Genomic DNA, 20,091 nt, shown 5'->3' with positions numbered 1-20,091 from the left:
ACTAGTTATTCTGTCAGATACACCAATTGTATTTCTCAATTAAGCAATAAAATTATTGCATTCTCCTTGATAAAGTGTATTTGTAAACCCCCATTCCTTTCCTTGTTGTCCTATATTCATGCCATTTCATAGTTTTGCCATTCTTAAGATACTATTGAGTCTGTGAATAATTTTGTGTCAATGTTGTATTCTAAATTTCAAATTCTATGATTCTTAGAGTGACTCTCTATATATATATATATATGTTTATCTTCAATTGTTAAGTTTCAGAATGTGGGAAGAGAGAACAAAAAGAATGTTGAAAAATACCCAAATCTCACATCGACTGTCTCACTCTTTGGAGTGTAGTAACTTCACTTAATGCTTAATGTCAATTGATTTTAAGATGAAATGTAACATGGTATCAGAGTCAGATTCTGTTCCTGGGACCTTATTTCCGTTGCGCGCATGAGGGGGTGTTTTTAAGTCCCACATCGGCTGCCTCACTCCTTGGAGACCAATTGGTTTTGTTCCTGGGACCTCGCTTCCGCTATGCGCGTGAGGGGGTGTTTCCAAGTCCCACATTGGCTGCCTCACTCCTTCAAGACCAATTGATTTTAAGATGAAATCTAACAGAGAATGATGTACAAATGAGAGCTTGAGTATATGACAGAAAGGAGGGTCATTTTCGGTTGTGATCCATATCCAATCCATCTCACCTTTATAATAACGAGATAAAAGACAGTGGAACGAGGTTACTCTCAAGATAAATGCGTGCTAATCCTTTTATGGAGAGACGTGTCCCTCATGAGAAAAATGTGTTATTCCTATATAGATGCATACCAACCCACGTATTAGAGAGATGATGTTCCCAATAAGCTAAAGGTACCAAAACATACGTAAGTATATAGAAATTGAAAAAAAGAAGAGTAAAACCATCAAGTATAATAAAGTAACATACAATGCATGCATATAAAGAGAGGATTGTCTAACCCTCTCATGTGATTTGTGGCTTGTTGTTGATTATGGTAAATGGTTATAATACTATACTTTTGTGAATGATATGACTACCCTACTTTTCTTTTGTCGTGCAATTCATCTCCTTGTTGGTTGGTTGTGATTATCTAAAGTAGTATTATCTATATAACTAATGCCATCGTATATGTGTGCTATTTTTCTTTCATCGTTCTTGTCATACTCTCACAAAAACCTCATGACTCCTCTCTTCGATCTTTCTCTATGTTGCTTGGTTTACTTTCATGATGAGTAGCAAGAGGAGTGGACAAGAGTAAAGAAGTGCAGTCTAGTGGAACTGTCCTATCAGGTATCCGAGAGCTTTAACAACTTGTTTATTGTTTTAAGATTTCATTGAACCAATATTTTTCTTTTTTGAAATTATGTACTTAGAGACACAACTGTTATCAGGTACGGCAAACAACAATTCGACTTTTTATACTGCCAACTGCATGCATTTAATTTAATTTATTTTTATTTAATTTAAACGCTATTATTTTACTACCACAATGTTTCTTTCTTTCACAGGAATTTTGTACATATTTATCAATCAGACAGGTGTTCTAGCTCCTGACATGAGGAGTCCTTACAGCGTGCACGTTTAATTTTTTCTAAATATTTTTATAACATTTTCTAACATATATTTTGTAAATTAATTTTTTTAAAATATATTAAAATATTATAGCTTATAACAATTTGTAGATGATAAACTTAATTACTGGTACAAGACACATGTTATTAGATTAGTAAACATATAAAATGGTAATTTCCAAAGTCTAAATTTGATCACTTGTTAGGAAAAATATATTAAGTCATATATTAAAATACACCAATCAATAAATAGAAGAGTAAAGAGCATGTCAAAAGACAGTTTATGCACCAAAAGATGTCAAAAGAGCATGTCACGAATGACTCTCTCTCTGTTTCTTTTTAACTGTCGTTCTTCTTTTCTTTGGTTCCTTAATTTTTAATACCATTGCAACAGTGTAGTTTCCTTAACATTGTAGTTTTGACGTTTGAGGCATCCTCTGTTCGTTCTTCTTCTACTTAATTCCAATGATTTAGGTGTGCCTCAATGATTTATGTTGAGGAAACACTAAAAGGAAGTTCCTTAATTTCAATTATACTTCATCATTTCATAGTTTAACTTTAAATAACTAGTACTTATTTGTTCTCTCTCTGATACAGTGATAATGCAACGAACTTAGGAAACGTTTCATGTTTTTCTTCTCGAAGTTTGCCATTACTCATTCTATATCAAACCCATACAAACTTATTTTTGCTCAAGGTTAAAACCTCCGATGATTAATTTGTTTCACCGCCATTAAACATTAATTTTTTAACACTTGCGGTTTAGATTTGTTAATTACAAGTTTGGTAGTTAGATGGGGCCTTGCCTCATTGGTCTAGTGCCAAACACGACCCCTGGATCCAACCATTTCTGGTCAACAATGTCAAGAGAGTTGTGATCATAGTGTGGCGGTAAATCCTGCATTCAGTTATTACACAGTGATTTTGCTAAGTTTCAGGCTTATTCATCGCTCTGAAGTCTCAAGTTCTAAACTTATAATGTTATAGAAGAACCAATGGACTTTTAACATTCCTGTTGTACCTCGTGTATTCATCTTGGCCATTCTGGTCTAATATCATGTCCGGTGGTTACTATGAAAATGAGAGAATTATACATGTATGACAGGTAATAGAAAAAGAGAGATAAAAAGAAACAGATGGGTGTAAATGTGATGATTGGAGTAAAAATGTTTCCACCAACCGTTACTTTTTTGTTTGAGAGGAAATTCAATGAAAAAAGAAAATTTTAAATTTGAATTGAAGAAAAAATTGGAAAAAAATATTTTTGAAAAGTCAACTTTTCACTCATTTTGATTTCTATTTCTCTTCTGTCAAATAAAAGAAAATGTGTCTGTTAGAGAAAGCTTGATTTTTGTATTGCTTTTATAATGTTGAAGTATTCTGTGTTCTGTTTAGGAAAGTAGATCAAGTTACTCGAGGGCTAAACATGCCAAGCTGATTCATCTCTTTGTGGGAATAGGATTTTCCAGAGAGAGTGATCAAAGAAATTGATGAAAATGGTGTTTTTTTTGCTCGTTTAATATATTCAATAACTATTACTAGTTTTTTTTTTTTTTTTTTGCTGAATACTATTACTAGTTTACTACTACTAGTACTTGTCTTGAAATGATAACATTTTTGGTTTTTGTCCGTGGTAGGAGGAGATAATGAGGAAGACTGGAAGACGTTATGGAAACTCTGCTAGCATTTACTGCTGTGAGTAAATACTTTTAAGTCAACCAACGGGTTTCCAATTATTTCAATTTTTAAAGTTATTTTAGTTTTCACTTCCAGCACATCAGTGCATTATATATGTTGATCCTGTTGAAGTAGAGCAAATGCATGAACTACAAGTAATAACAAATTGCCATTACAGAGAAGAATGTGAAGTGCATCAGGGATTCATGGTAGGAAAATTATAAGAGTAGGAATGTATCTCATGTCATTGGATTACCAACTACCACTATTGCATTACCAGATAAGGTCTAATTTAATACCGTTCATGTCATTTCTCTTAGTGGGTAACATATATTGTATCGATTGTGAAAGTATAGAAGTTTGCAGCTAGAGGATAGATATATTATAGGTCGTGTTTGATTATATATATATATATATATATATATGAAGCATTTATAATAGTAGGCTCTTTTTTACAAATTAAATGCCACATGAATAGAAACTAGAAAGAGATGTTTCTTTGCAGATACATATTGAATCTGGATGGCCTTGTTTGTTCTGCTGCAGATCGAATTAACAAAATCCAACGATTTTCCACTTGAATATGAATATAGATACAGACACAAAGGTTAGTAGTCTTTGACAATAGAGTACTCAGTATAGCACTTTTCATACAATACATAAAAAAAAGGTTTGAATTAACCAAGCTATGAAATGATAACGATGTCATAGGCTTTTTCACCAAAATAGACGAATTTTTTACACAAAATATATTTTTGGGTTGGTCTCAAAACAATGTATATATCTGTCATGAGTGATTCTGAACACGTAGTGTTGGGGTAGCGTCAGTCATAGAGGCACTTTCAGGTCAACTAGCCACCCTAACCTTCTTCTCCCCTTTTATTTTTATAACATTTTTGTAAATTAATAAATGATATTCGGGTAAAAAAATAATTAGAGACTAAGTCTTATAAAAAGGAATAAATAAAACCAATAAAAATTGGTATATATATTTATGGACTTGATCCTTTAAATTTTAAGAAACACAATCACGATACTACCAAATCGACAACATCATTCAAGTATATTCAGAGTGACCCAATTATTGTCCACGAAATTGATCTCACATAAATCATAATAATTAGTCAATGTAGTTTGCATGCATTTTCTGATGGTTAGTTTTCGCATTTAAATTTATCAAATTTTAACAACCTATAATATATATCTTCACTTGTTTCACATATACATATAAATTATTAAATATAAATATTATAATTTGTAACAGCACTACTTAAATACTACAAATAAAGACAACAAGATTATAAAAAAAAAACAGGGAAATGAATAAATTAACGAAAAACAAAGAATGGACAAACCAAAAAGTAGTGAAAATACCTATGAAGCACCGACACTAACACGATATAGACACATGAATACGTGTACACAGACACGATATAAACACGTGAATACGTGTACACAGACACGATATAAACACGTGAATACGTGTACACAGACACGTGGATACCTGTTAAACACATTAAACTCAATCCGGACATGGGCACCTGTCAAACACATTAAACTAAACTCAATCCGGACATGGGCGTCGCTGAGGGACTAGAGTGTCCGTCCGGACATAGTCGGTGAGGATTGGAGTGTCCGTACTTTATAGAAAAATACAAATAATTAAATCTAAACTGAAAAAAATAATACTTAAATAATTTCTCAAAAAAATCAGACAATTATATTTAATTTTAAATATATTAAAAAATAGGTAAATAGAATGAATTATTGAAGAACAATGAAAGTTAATATTGAAAAAAATTATATAAAAAGTTAACTAAGAAAATATCTAAAAATTAACTAAAATTATCTAACCAAAAAATTAACTAAAGGCTATGATTGTTTCGACCTAAAAAATTATAAAAAAAGATTCAGACAATTATATCTAATTTTAAATATATTTTAAAAAAAATAAACTTTCAATAAAAAAAAATCACTTATCTCTTACAGGCGAGAAGGTGGAAGCCTACATAATGGCGTCTCCCGGTGAAAAACCCCAATGTCGTATCATTACTTAAAGCATGGTTTTAAATAGGATTCCACAATTGTTAAAATCAACCAATTTATATGTAATTATGGCAACATTAATCGCATTTTTGTGCCCGTAATTTAAAACCATGGCTCAAAGCAAAAGTAAATAAAATAACACGTCAATCAGACTGAAAACAGAAAATTATCATCTGAATTAGAAACTTACAAGGTGGAAATTAACGACTTACATTCAGAAACAAATTCACTACTGATATAACAAAAACAATATAGCAGAAGGTAAAAACAACTAGAAATTATTGGGTAGTCTCTAATTAGAACTTATGAAAGAGAACTCAATTATCACATTCAACTACTTATTAGTTTGTTGAGATTAGTCGAAATGGTGATAATCCTGGATTTATTGATCGGCGACAAGGACGAGGATCAAGAACTGAAGCACTCAGGAACTAGCTGCTGGCAGAGGCCCATGTAGGTAGAATAAAGATTTCGATCCTTGGCTCCAGTTCGATGACGGTTGGTGTGCTTGAGGAAATATTTGAGATGATTGAGAGTGCAGCAACCGAGCATTTGACCTAGCAGCAAGAACAACCAATTAATGGCCTTTTTCTTAGTCTCTGCAAGGGAGGGTTGGACGCTGTTTTTTTGTCCGCAGTGATAGCATCTTGGAAGCACAGGTTTCAGCCAAACGTTGGGTGCCCTATCATGCATGCTCTCCTTTTCCTTCTGAATGAAGCTCCACAATTCCGAAAACTTGCTCTCCAGATCAAGAATCATCACGTACTTTCTCTTGCACATCCTGCACTCCATGTCCCCCCTGATTTTCAGAATCTTGTTCTCCAAGAGGTACTTTCGGGTCTGGACCGTGGCGCGGCGGTTCGTGGCCCAGGGGAAGGGCGGAGGGATGGTTTCGCTCCTTCCATCGCGGCGGCGAGAACGCGACAAAGAAGAGGGTACATGAGCATTTGCTTGCACGTGATCAACAGCAGCATTCATGTTGTTGTGGTTAGAAGCAGTGTAGGGTGCCAACCTAGGGTTAATGAATGGATTTTGCGGTTGCGGTTGCATGATTAGGGTAGGAAGGTTTGATGCTCTAGTTGGATTCCAAGAGAGAGAGAGAGTGAACAAATCATCATCATCATCATTGGGGTTGGGGCTCTGCATTTCTTGGCTTTGGGTTTGGGAAGAATGAGTGTGCAGGAAAGGAAAATGGGTCACAAGTGATTGATTGTTGACTTGGAGAATGTATATATATTTATAAGGACGAAGAAAGATAGCATTGTATTAATTAGTTGTTAATTTTTTTTTTTAATTTGAATAAGATCTTGGAGCTAAGTTAAACTAAGATGTGTGGTTGTGATCGAATTATGAAAAATTGAAATCTTTCCTTATATGTCTCCGCTCTCTCCGCTAAATCTTAACAGTATATTTGAATTAAACCACTTTGGTTAAAATCAGATTATAACAGCTCATTAATTAACTTAACTTCCATTCGGTGTATGCATGTAACCCTACGATCTTGTTCTCATAGACTCAGTCTCGTCTTAACTCCTATTTAATTTTTGGTTCTAAAATAATTTTAGTATAAATACATGCAATGCACAGAACAGAAGGCATACATACACTATGTAGGGCTGTGACATAGTCACTCGTAATATTGTCTGTATGCTACGGGTTCAAATACACATTACACCACATTATGAAGTATTAGTGTACAATAAATATATACGGTTGGTATGCTTCACTTTCCTGACATGCACCTACTGTATTTTTCTTTGTAAATTTAATATATATCAATCAAACAATTTAAATGTAGCTGAATATCAAAAAACTAATTTTATATATATATATATATATATATATATATATATGTTATCTTCAAGATTTAAATATCTTCCCTATCTATGCTTTTAATATCAACAAAACAGATTAACGAGGTATGATTGAATATCAAATATTAAATATACATTTATCTTTAAAATTCAAACATATATACTTTTAATATGTATATGATATATTCTCTTAATACTTTTAATATCAACTGAGTTATTTAAATTAACATCTTATCTTTTTTTTTCAATGTATCAGTTTTTATATCTTTAATATCAACTGAATATAATTTTGACACCAACACCTATTTTTACCAGGAAAAAAAAATATTTTGTCTACCCTCTTCTATTCATGCTAACAGAGGCTGACTATTGTTCTTTTCATTACCTCACTTTATTCAAATTATGTTGTTCATCAAATTCCAAAAGAGATTATGTTATTGCACCACTTCTCAAGCGATTCGCCTCAATTGATTATTTCTCTTCGAAGCTTGGCTTTGAATGGTTTTCTAAAAGTTCTCAAGTAACTACACATGTAATCTTTTCATCTTCCATGGTTTGTCTCCATCACGAATTCATTGATGAATTTAGGCGTCCTGGTTCAAAAACAAACCACAAATTGATGATACACACAAACCAATTCGCAGTTCTCTAATTGAGAGAATTATGTTAGTATGGAATTTAAACTAACTAAATGTAATTGTAAATTAGAGGGTCCAACTCTTTAGCGCTGACATCTAAATTATTTAAGAAAAAATAGCATATATATATCATTAAAAGTGATCATCATCAGATTTTTCAACGAGAATTAATCATTAGTAAATTCGGTGGCAATGGATACGTCACACCAATAACATGAAGGCTAGGAGTTAAGCCGCATAGTGCAGCTTTTGTCTATGCTGTATCTTTTTCTTAGGCAGTTGTAGTATTGTTATTATAAGAGAAATGCTAGTGATATTCTGGTGGGATATTATAATTTTTGTATCATGGTGGTTGGGCCGCTTTGGACACATCTTGTACATGAAATTGGCCCTTTTCAATAATAAGTAATATTTATTTGCTACTAAAAAAATTAACTGCAAATCAATGACAGGCATCTTCTGGTGGTGAAAACAATTTTCACTTGACGTGCTTGATAAACCAATTCAACATGTCTTGATGCGCCTCTTTTGCACTCTTAACAGTTGCTTCATCATCATCATTGTACCGCAAAGTCCATCCATGACTAACACCAGGGTATAGTTTCACAAAGCTCTCAAACTGATAAAAAAAAACATTAACAATTTGGAGTCAATATAGTGCAAGTACTGATTCTCTCGACTAGTGCAGTTACAGAAATTTGAGAATGAGATGAACATTTGCACTAAGAATAATATAGCTCAAATATTGAGAACACTGTAATTCATTTCAGTTGGACAATTTTCTAATTAACAAATCATCATTGTAGCTACCTCATCAAAAAGTTGGAAATTTAATTTGTTCACGGGTTAAGTTTTGAGGAAACATTTTTTTAAAAGGAATTTCAACAAAGTAAGATTGTTCCAGAATTTCTCACCTCAGCTTTTACAGACAACATTTCTTCAATTTGCTTCAACCTTTCTGGTGGGAAAAGATGGTCGATTTCAGCTCCCAGTATAGCAATAGGAATCCTGACCTCTGAAGAAAAACTAAATAAAGTTCGTCAACAATCTCTATAATAATTTCTATAGCTAGAAAAACGAAAAAGCACAAATTTACCATTAAATTCATTATCTGCGATTAGACCAGGATGCAGAATAACTGCAGCCTGAATATCAGTGGAAATTGCAAGTTTCACAACCACAACCCCTGGAACAAATTGAAGCTAATAAGTTACGGGGATTTGTTTTTCAACTTGTAAACTGATAGGATGAAGTTGACTAAGCAAAAAACTGAGTTACCTCCCCAGCAAAAACCTGCAGCCCCTATGGATTTAACACCTTTACTCTTTAGAGCAGAAATTAGAGGTTTGGTGTCTTCACATGCCTTATCCTATAAATAAAATATCCAGCATATATATTTGCATGAACATATTGTTATAAGAATAATACTATAAAGAAAACCTCCTGGCTTATATAGTTCAACAAGTGATGAGGTTGAATGGTATAATATGAATTAGTAAATTAGATGTAGGAAAGTACAAAAAAACAAAATTGCATCTGTAAGCACTAACTATTTACAAACCTTTCCATGAGCCTTTCGCCATGACTCTCGATCAAATTGAGGATTATTAAGGTCAACAATGTAATCACCATACAGAAGATCAGGAACAACAACCAAGAATCCAGCTGCTGCTACTTTGTCCGCAAGTTTCCTTTACAGTGAGAGAATGTCAAAGCTCATCATGGCAAATAATTAATTTCAGAGGCCGTAAATCTGATGTAAAATGAAGCATCCAAAGTCTAACACTACAGCTAATTAACTTGGGAAGCCAGATATATAGTTGTCACATAAAACTTGGTCATTCCTTACAATAAAATAATGAGTGGTTTAAACTTCTGTTAATCTTGCCATGCAAGTTCAAAGTGGAGATCGTGGAACAAGAGACTCAATATTTGTATTTATATGGCATACAAATGAACCATGTAGTGAAAATTTCATTTACCTTAGTTTTGGTGCTTCATACCCTGAAATAATTTCAAAACGAGTTACAATTAGATTTATATCGTAAGTACATACAAAATGATGTTTTTTCAAATTTCAATCAATCTTGAAATTCCTTTACTTTCCTTATGAGTGAAGCTTTTATAAAATCAATGCAGATAGTGCTTTAGTAAGGTTTTAATTTGCCAATTTCTTATAACTTTTTCAAGGTTTCACGAAGCATATGGTTCAACAATATAAATGACAAATTAATGAAAGATTATAGTAAAAACAAGTTGAAAGATAAGAAATTGGAGATGGGTTTGTTACCAAAAACATCAGAAACCAGGATGAGTGCCAATTTGGAATCGGAAGATCCAGTGACGTAGGAATTAAGTCCTCCAAGTTCTTGGACAGTTCCTGCTCCATGGATGTCCGAGTTAAGGTTTGGTGGATTCTCAAAACACTGAGGACTTGACATGGCTAGAATATGCTGTTGATGAGTCACTAGTTGCAACCAGGGATAGTTAGTGGATACTGAAGTTGCCTTGAGTAACACGGAAGATAAGGGACTAAAAATGCATAAGGAATCGATGGAAATGGGAAAGAGTTGACTGAAAATGGCGTCGCCAAATACGTTTATAAGGAAACATTATACGAGCGTCACTGAGTACGTCAGACAGATATATATATATATATTAAATGAAAGCATTGTAAGCGTGTGAAGTATCAAAATCTACTTCCAAAATAAAAAAAAAACCTTAGGAATATGGATAAATATAGGAATAATTACAAATTTATTCTTTATATTTATCTCAGTTTACGAATCCTGATCTTCTTATATTTTAATTTACTAAATGAGTCTTTCATTTTTTCAACCTAGTTATTTTATTGGACGTTGTTTTGATGCACCATTAAAAAAATAAAATTAAACGCTCATTTCTCTCTCTGTTGCCCTCTGCAACTCATTTCTCTCTCTTCTCTCGTATCTGGCATCTTTGAGCCTTGTCCGTCGACGACGCAAACCGTGTAGCGGCTGTGAAACCCACGGAGACGACACAAATGGCAGCGATCTCAGCGTGAGCGAGACAGAGGGCCGCGTGGAGGAACCCATTGTTGACTGAAATCAACCCCAGTCGCAACCGAGGAACCACCGTGCATCACCATCGTCAACACCTCCGTGCCCTCTGTGAAACCATTAGCCATTATCGTCCGCAAACCGAGTGGAAATTATATTTGGCTTGCGGTGGAGATTGGCATCGGTAATGTGGTGGGGAAAGGCGTTACACTGTTGCCGGGATTGCCAGATGCAGGTCTGGTTTCTACACAATTTGCAAAGTTTGAGCCAAAAATCTCGGATTAAAGACTAAAATAATAAGATTATAAAAAATTCAAATTCGTGAACTAAAATAAATAGAAAATTAAATTTATAATTAAGTTATAAATATATACCAAATTTTGAGAATGGATTTTGTTTGTATGATAGAAATTGATTTTGGAATCATATTGATTTAGTTGTTTATATATGAGAGTTCAAATAATCAATAATCAGAGTAAGTTAAAATTACACGAAAGAAAAAAAGATAAATAATCTATTTAATAAATGAATCATGTTGACAATTTAGTCTTTACATTTTCTAAATGATTAATTCAGGGCAGAAGTTTAAAAAGGTGCATGAAATAATTATGGACCCGCAGAAAGTAATTGCCATTTGTGTTTATTACTGGGCCACGGGGTCTTTGCTTTTGCATTTGGGCCTCCTACTGTACTGTTGACCCGGAAAAAAAAAGGTGAGCAAATAGCTGTTACTTTCGTTTTATCCTGTTATACAACAAGTTCTTGACTGCAACGAATCAAATGTCATAATGGTAATTAAATCATAATTCATAACATTACTCTTTTAAATTATCATTCTTTCCTGTTATATACTCCTACTTCTGTTGATATATAAATATATATTCTTTTATACAAGCTTGCATAGTACGGATAATGTTTGAGGTGGTGATGCATGCCCTTTTAAGAAGTTTCTATTGCTCCTACTTCTATTAAGAACAATGTCATAATCACTACACAAGCTTGCATTGTGATTGTGACAATATTAATAGGGCTAGGATAAATGTGTGGTGGTTCCCTTTTAAGAACAATATCATACATACCAATGCGGAAAATGACATTAATGTATGGAAAATTAAGGGTGCATTCAATCTGGAAAACTTTATAAATTTCATCGGTAGAAAATTTTCTTAGATTTTCAGAAAAACTTCCTTTACTGAATGCAACCATGTTACGCTGTCTGATTAAAGAGTAGTAGAGTTGAATGATTTGTATAATATAATACTCATTTTGCATCAGGTAAGTGGGGCCGGGTGAAACCTGCGGCTTCTAACTCTCTTATTTTCATATTTTGTAGCATATTTTAGCTAAGCTAATGCATCTGTAAGGAGATATTTCATATGTTAGTGTGATGTTAAAGCCTTCAAGATGGGAAAAACTTTGTATTCAAGCTTGATGAAGACTTCTAGTCACGATTACGTTATTACTGCTTCAAGTATTATAGATATATCAAATGGGGCATCAAAATTTTGTTTATTATTATTCTGGACCATCCCTAGCATGGTATCTTTAATTAATCAGATCTTATATATTTAAAACTTAAGTTAGTGCTATGCATTTTTTAAACGACTTGCCATAATGGCCAAGTTATTCTAATCATTAAAATTAAAGTTCTCCTTTCATGAATATATATAGTTTTTCCATCACGCTTCCCTTCCTTTCTCTCGGCCGAAAGATAAACATGAACTGAAGCTTACGCGTCTATCTGTCTGATTCAAAAATAGAGTATGATCCTCTTGTATTCCTTGTCATCATGCTATAAAAGTTCATAGTAGATCTTATGCAAATAATAATATATTTTATTATAATTATATTTGCATATGAAAAGATAAAAAATATAAGCACGTGCAAAGCCTTGCCCTCATTGTGAATTGTAAGAATGGATTTTTTCGGGTCTAACTATAACTTAGCTAGGGTCTAGGGTATTACATAGTTGGTAGCCTATAACGGTGGAAAAGATTTCACTCCTTTGGACCACCTATTGCTAATTTGCTATTGTTTATTGTTTCATAAATTATAAGCTAGCTGAGTTCAGTAAACTTGTAGACTTTTCTAATTTCAAGTTTTCAACTCAATATGGACAACATTTTTCACATCTAGTAATGCGTAAAATCAATTTTAAAAATCAAGTCAAACCAACATGTTAAAAATTAACTAATCAACTCAACTATTCGTTGTCTACTTATATAACTCAATCAAATATTTTATAAAGGACCACTCCTTAAATGTTCAGCATATTTGGTCTTCCCTTTTAATTTAGGGGTCCCTCCATTCCTCGAATCGGGTTTTAAACAGAAGTTTACGACATTTATATGTCGTGAATTTTTCTTCTTCTTTTCTTTTCCATGCTTCAAAAGCTTTTTTTTCAAGTCTATAAATAATTAAAGTAACCTTTTATTTTTTTTAATGATTCGTCATACACCTAAGTAAAAATTAAATTCTACTTAGCATGTTTAAGAAATGGAAATCTAAAATAAAAGATCCTAGCAACATTAAAAAAAAAGGAATTAAGATATGCTTGTTTAAGTTGTTTTAAGTTTAACCCTCGAGACTGCAGGTTGAAATCATTTATCAATTGGGTTTGTTTTTATGACTTTGTGTAGTTTTTTTATAAGCAAATAAGAAGATTTCATTAAAAAAAATATATTGATTATTGAATCGGATGACATGGGTACTCGCTCCACCACTAAGTGAATGGAAAAGAAAGTTTATTAAATAAAAATTTTATAACTTCAATTTGATAAAAAAAAAAATACTTTTGTCATTTTAATATAATATGGTGATGATACTTAAGCATTTAGATTAGCTTATATTTCAAAAAAATTATTTTTAATGATTTTCTAAAAGAAATTAAAGAAACATTGTTTTTCAACAATTAACATGCTTTCAGTACAAAATTTAGACATCTCTCGCTCTCCACAATTCTCTTAAAGAATAAACTATTGTGTTTATATTAAAAATACAACACTCGTTACAAATATTAAAACCAAGGAATTTTTTAAATAAAAATGTTTATATTTTGTATTTTTTGTACGCGTGTTTTTAAAACATCATACTTTAATATTGTAGATTTACTTTGTTGTACCCATAAGGAGTTAAGCATTAGTTCCATGTCCTAACCCCTAAGGGACTATCGCCCTAACTAATAACATTTTTTAAAAACTCTAATTTGTTATTAATTTAAATTTATAAAATTATGTGTCAAATTTAATAAATATAAAATACGGCTTATATTATTTTATTAGTTTCAATAAAATCTTGTTATTTAAGTATATTAAAAATACATTTAAAATATGTGAATTACATTTCTTATCTCATCACAAGTTTTATATTGCACTTTATAACTCTTCTTTCACATCTTTGAAGTTTCAATTATTAATAGAATGCCACTAAGTCAAAGATAGTGAATCTCATCTTTAATTGTGAAAGAACACATTACTCAATTTCAACAATGTCCTTGCCAAATCTCTACGATAATTAATGTCGTACCCAAACTTGTAAATTAGTTCCGATCGAAGACATCCACTTCCCAATCATCAATCAACCTCTTAGCAAATCAGCTGACCCAACTCTTATCACTCCCCTTTTTTTTGTTGATCATATTGACCACACTAATGGATGAGCTTGTTTAATTATTTTTTAAAGAAAATACTTATTTTAATAAAATAGTTTTATATTTTATGATGTGTTTGTCAAAATTGTTTTTATTTTTTAAAAAAAATATTTTTACTTAAAATAAACAATTTCCTATTTATTTCAATAAGTAAATCCTATCTATTTATTTAAAAATACTTATTTTTAAGTTGTTTTTTATTTTTGTTTAAATAAATTCCCCGATATATTGAAAGGATTACTGATAAGACATCACGAGCTTTCACTTTAGGTAAGCCACTAGCTTCCACGCATAGAAATTTGAAGGGCAATGAATTTTCTTACATATTAAATTGGGTTGTATTTGACATCACTCAATTATACTTGCTTGCATTTGCCGTCTTGGCTTAGGTATCAAGGCTCATTCCGCATTTTTTTTTTTTTGCACAGCCATTCCGCATCCTTTGAAAGTCATCTAATAATGGATCCAGATAGAGTTAAAAAAAAAAATCGTATATATATATATATATATATAAAGCCATTTTGTTTTATGTTCCTCCTAATAAGATGGGACAAGGAATCATGAAGACTACTTTATAGTACATGTTCCTTTTTTATATCTTCTATGATCTTTCTTGTATCTAATCCAAAATTGCTTCTCCTTCAAATCTGAGCATACCAACTTTGACGTGGAGATAATGGTGCAGTTAAGGATGATATGAACTGTTTCATTAAATTTTTTATCTTATTACATTCACACGTATGATTCTTCACCAATAACTTTGTATTGAAAACCTAGTTTAACCATACACATGGACATGTTACAACCCAAGAATAAAACAAGATGGCACATTTCATCTCAACATACTACTGATACTAGCTTATATTGGGTGGATTTCATCTCAACACACTAACTTGTATCTTTCATTTGCGTGAAGCATAAAAAAAATCATTAAAAGATGTAATAAATATTTTTTAATATAATTAACTATTTTGAAAAAGCTTATGATTCGATTTTTTGGGATTTCCTGTACTATATGTTGGAGAGGTTAGGGTTTAGTGAGAAGTGGGCCAGATAGATAAAAAGGATATTGAATCGGCAACAATTTCAATCTTAGTCAATGAAAGTCCTACCATGAGTTTAAAGCACAAAGACGATTACGGCTAGGAGATCTTATTGCATCATTCTTGTTTTTGTTGGTAGCGGAAGGGCTAAACAAGTTGATGAGGCAAGCAAGGAGACAAAATATTTTCAATGGTACTTGGTAGGGGAGTAAAACATTCAAATTTCTCTTTTGTAATTTGCGAATGTCACTTTGTTTTTTGTAAATAACGTCATGCAAAATGTATTGACCATCAAGGCTATCCCTAAATTCTATGAGCTTGCTTCAAGTTTGAAGGTAAACTTCTTTAAAAGTAAGGTGACGGGGATTGGGGTGGATGAAGCTTCCATTAGAGACACCTTTCATTTATGATCATGCCGAAGTACTTAATTGTGAAATCATGAAGACATATTTCATCTATTTAGGCATTCTGATTGGTGCGAATCATAGGAAAGCCTCTACGTGGGAGCTTATTGTTCAAAAGTTCAAAAGCAATTTGTCAACGTGGAAGCAAAGATCACTATCCATTGGTGGAAGGGTGACTTTAATAAATTCCATACTTTCTTCCTTACCTTTATTTTTTCTTTTGTTTTTCAAGATTCCAACTTGTGTTGTAAATGAACTTGTTCATTTACAATGTGAGTTTTTGTGGAGAGGGGAGGAAGGAAGGAGGAAAATAGCTTGGGTAGGTTAGGAAGATATTTGTTTGCCAAAGGATAAAGAAGGTTTGGGTGTAAAAAATATTCGGTTATTTAAAGTTGCTCTTTTAGGGAAATGAAGATGGAGGGTATATAGTGGTCATAATTGCCTTTGGCAACAAGTGTTATGTTCTAAATATAGCTAAGGTAATTCGTTGCTTGTTAAGAGGATATCTAGGAAGGATTCTTTGTAGGGGCGTGCGAGGAAGAGACACATGACCAATGGTCCGACAAAAATTTATGTTGGAGGGTGGGTGATGGAAGGTAAATCCAATTTTGGAAGCAACCATGGATGGAAAAATTACAAGCTTGAGGATAGGTATGGGAGGGTGTTTATGAACTTGAACCAAAAGGATGAGGTGATAAAGGTGATGAGGTCATGGGTTGATGGTAGTTGGGAGTGAAATTTTCATTGGAGGGGACAATGGTTCCAATGGGAATTACCCATATTCACTAGTTTCATGAACGAATTGGAAGGGGCGAGTTTGGTGGCGGATGGGCAAGATTCATTGGTGTGGAAATTGGCCTTAAGTGGGTGTTACTCAGTTAAAGACACATACTTGTTTCTAATTGGAAATACAAATCCTGTTGATCCCCTTTTCAACAGGTCATTTTGGAAGCTTGTCATCCCCCACAATGTTGCTATCTTTGTGTGGAAACTGTCAAAGGACAGATTACCTATTAGGAAAAATCTGCAATGTAGGAACATCTTGTTGGAAGAACAACACCAACTTTGTCCATTTTGCTCAGGGGAAGAGGAGGATAACAACCATTTAATATTCACATGTCCATTTTCATATCAAATTTGGCAAAACTGTTATAAATGGATTGGGGTTCAGATAACTCAACATAGGAATCCCAAAAGAACATTTCTTTATGCATATAACTGTTTTTGGTTCAAAAGGAATAAAACTATTGTGTGGAGAGTTGTTTGGTGTGCAGTGGCTTGGTCCATTTGGTGTCATAGAAATAAAATTGTCTTTGAAGGGGAATAAATGGATTTTGATGCAATAGTGGAATTAATACGGTTCAAAGCATGGTCATGATTTTTTGCGAAAGTAAAGAACTTTTCCTACTCTTTTTATGATTGGTACGTGAATCTTAGTTATTGTATCTAAACTTTGACTTCTTGATGTTGGCTTGGTAATTGCTACAACTTGCAAGATCAGCATCATATATGTTGTATAACTTGTATGTAATTTCAGGTTAACACTAAGTAGTTGGAGGGTTTGAGTTTGTTGAGATAGTTATTGGATACACGTGATCTATCTTTTAAGAATGAATTATATTGTAGTCTGATGAGGGAAAATATATGAAGTTAAAATTATATATTGATAACATATTGTTGTAATAAGACTTAGGTATCACTGATACCAAGTAATGGTTATATAAAAATCTCTTTTTGGTTGTTTAAAAAAAATACTATTTTTTATAATTTTAAATTTTATAAAGGAGACTTAAATTTGTTGATAACTTCATATTATTATTATTATTTTAACTGTTTTCTCAAAAAAAAATATTTTAAATGTTTATAAACTTTGAGGATTTATGAGAAATTGATTTTTTTATCTTACAAGTGTATCTCAACTCATTAGATTAAAAATTAATCTTACTCAATATGTTAGTGTCATTGACTTAATTTTTTTTTACACAATTAGGGAATTGAACATAATTTTTTTTTATTAAATAGATCATTTCTAATGTGTGAACGCATTAGACCTTACACGATTGTATCCATCTCAAGATGAAAAGGAAAAATTATCTTATAAAATGAAAAAAGAATATGAAAGTGAACAAAAATTAAACCTAAACTCTAGATGCTTAACATTACTGCATTAAGAACGAGGACAGGTAAATGGGCCAAAATCTTGTATGAGGACAGGTAAATGTAGCCATGTAGGATCAACCTAATAATAAGAACATTTTAAATAATTTGTATGATATTTTATATTTAAAAATAATTATGCAATGTTCATAAAAAAATCTCACTATAACAAAAAACTGGCGAAAATCTTTTAATTCCAATCCCATTTGTAAGTTTCTCTTAAATTCATTAAATTTCCTAATTATGGAACAAGACAAAACTACTTTCTCCTCAACTTTTAGTTATAGTTAAAAACACAACTTTTTCTTCTCTGCTCTCAATCAGCTTTAGCTTGTTTGTTTGGATAGTTGTCGAGCTACATGGCATGGTGGTGCCAATACCCCTTTCCCCATAAGGGCCAATGAAGCTGCTAACTGATCAAGGCACTAGTTCTCACCTACCAACATGTCCCATTCAAATGAGAGGCCACATTTTCTACTTATGAATGATTGTGGAGTTTGCCCTCCTTTCTTATCTTAATTGAAGAGTGGGGAATAAAAGAGGCAACACTTTCACACTCATCTTTACTTTACCCAAACCCAACCACTTACTTGATAATATGTTGTGGACCCATTTTGTGTGGTGGGGATAATACAGCCACCATGTCTTCATCCCTACCTAACCTAACCACTTTAGTTTGGAAAGCTCCATCAACGAAAACTTCAACCTTAAACAAAATATGTATAACCAATATACATGGAATAATAGGAATTGGAAGCTACAACCAACTGAACCATTAGTTCGTCGCAGTAGTTAAAAAATTCTACCTGATGTTGAATCCCTAAAAAATATTGGTTTATATTTTAAGAGAATCTTTACACGCATCCATAACTTAAGACATTAATTAAAAAATTTAGCGAACACACATAATATTAAATAGTAAATTAAAATATAAGTAAAGTAATAAAACAGCATATTTAAATTCAATTATAAATTTATAAGTTTATAATATTGAGAAATTTACTTTAGTTTAGTAAAAAATACGACAATATTTATAATGGTAGTACTTTTCAAGTTTTTGTTTTTTCTCTTTCAGAAAAAGTTAAAAGCAATATCTTATGAGCCAATCTTTTATAGTTTTTATAGCTTTGATGGGATATCTTCTAAACAAAGTTTGGAACAGTTTCCAAGACAAAAATCTCAAAGAAAAAACTAATTGTTGCCAAAGAAATAGAATTTGAACTTTGAAGTACAACTATAATACAAACAGAAGCTTAATTGGTCCTCTACCTATTCTTTTTTATTAATCCACATTTATAAAATAAAGTTTATTATTTTTGTTTCAAAAAGGCTGGTCAGTGTAATCCCATTCCCATTTTCTTCGCGTTAATGATTGTCAAAATAGCATATAAACTGCTCTATTCCCTCCCTACAAACTCATAATTGCCTTGGCCATACCTACCTACTAACGCCGAGAATGAAAATTTTCCAATCTATGAAATTACAATCCAACCCTTTTTCAACAACGTAAATCATTTCAGTTAGATAGCGTGGATATGAATAATGTATACGCCTTCGATGCTCTCATCAATATCAATATATAAAGACATCAAGTCTTTATATTTATCATTTATTTTCTATAAAAAAATTAATGATTAAGATTAATTATTCCCTGTAAAATAAATGGTGTGAACTAAAAATAAAATTTTAAAAGAGTTATTTTTTATTTAAAGTAACATGATCTCTTTTAATATATATTTAATCTTATTTAAAAATAAAGATATAAGATTAATTGAGTCGTTAAAAAAGAAAAAAAATTAATACATTAACCATTAACATTTACGGTTAGAAAAGAATCTTGGTTTAACCACTTATTTTAATCTTTATCATGTATTCAACACACTTGTTAGAAATACAAAATTACTCTATCATACACGAACTTGGATGCTAAAGTCTTTGCAAGTATACCTCCTTCAATGCACCAAGCTAATTCACATGGACGGAAACTAGATGGAGATCTTATAACCAAACACTATAGCGATTCCTTCAAAACATTAGGCAA

At 32.1% G+C, this 20,091-nt stretch overlaps 2 protein-coding genes and 1 long non-coding RNA gene across 3 annotated transcripts; 1 reads left to right on the top strand and 2 right to left on the bottom strand.

Annotated features, from left to right (window-relative positions):
- Positions 1–5,715: 5,715 nt before the first annotated feature.
- Positions 5,716–6,453, bottom strand: LOC114373289. Its single transcript, XM_028330787.1, has one exon. It carries the CDS (start codon positions 6,451–6,453, stop codon positions 5,716–5,718), a length of 738 nt encoding a protein of 245 aa, XP_028186588.1.
- Positions 6,454–7,909: 1,456 nt separating this feature from the next.
- On the bottom strand, positions 7,910–10,330 carry LOC114373857 (endo-1,3;1,4-beta-D-glucanase-like). The gene is made up of 7 exons (XM_028331412.1): positions 10,050–10,330; positions 9,742–9,763; positions 9,321–9,450; positions 9,038–9,128; positions 8,856–8,945; positions 8,674–8,774; positions 7,910–8,378 (listed from the first exon to the last, which is right to left on the bottom strand). The coding sequence occupies exons 1-7, from the start codon at positions 10,198–10,200 to the stop codon at positions 8,238–8,240; spliced, it is 726 nt and encodes a 241-aa protein (XP_028187213.1). The 5' UTR covers positions 10,201–10,330; the 3' UTR covers positions 7,910–8,237.
- Positions 10,331–10,447: 117 nt separating this feature from the next.
- On the top strand, positions 10,448–12,315 carry LOC114373859. Its single transcript, XR_003658480.1, has 3 exons — positions 10,448–11,032; positions 11,374–11,510; positions 12,131–12,315. It is a non-coding gene; the product is annotated as an uncharacterized LOC114373859 (long non-coding RNA).
- The last annotated feature ends 7,776 nt before the right edge of the window (positions 12,316–20,091 follow it).

This window comes from Glycine soja, chromosome 11, assembly GCF_004193775.1.
Source record: "Glycine soja cultivar W05 chromosome 11, ASM419377v2, whole genome shotgun sequence".
In the NCBI taxonomy this organism is placed as follows: domain Eukaryota; kingdom Viridiplantae; phylum Streptophyta; class Magnoliopsida; order Fabales; family Fabaceae; genus Glycine; species Glycine soja.
Note: the sequence above shows the minus strand (reverse complement) of the source record. Positions and strands in the feature narration are given on the sequence as shown.

Excerpts from the sequence above, each read along its gene's own strand:
- LOC114373289 (XM_028330787.1), bottom strand. The coding sequence starts at position 6,453 with ATGCAGAGCCCCAACCCCAATGATGATGATGATGATTTGTTCACTCTC.
- LOC114373857 (XM_028331412.1), bottom strand. The coding sequence starts at position 10,200 with ATGTCAAGTCCTCAGTGTTTTGAGAATCCACCAAACCTTAACTCGGAC. Across the intron at positions 9,451-9,741 it reads TATGAAGCACCAAAACTAAG|GAAACTTGCGGACAAAGTAG; the intron begins GTAAATGAAATT and ends CTCACTGTAAAG. Across the intron at positions 8,946-9,037 it reads TGCAGGTTTTTGCTGGGGAG|GGGTTGTGGTTGTGAAACTT; the intron begins GTAACTCAGTTT and ends AATTTGTTCCAG.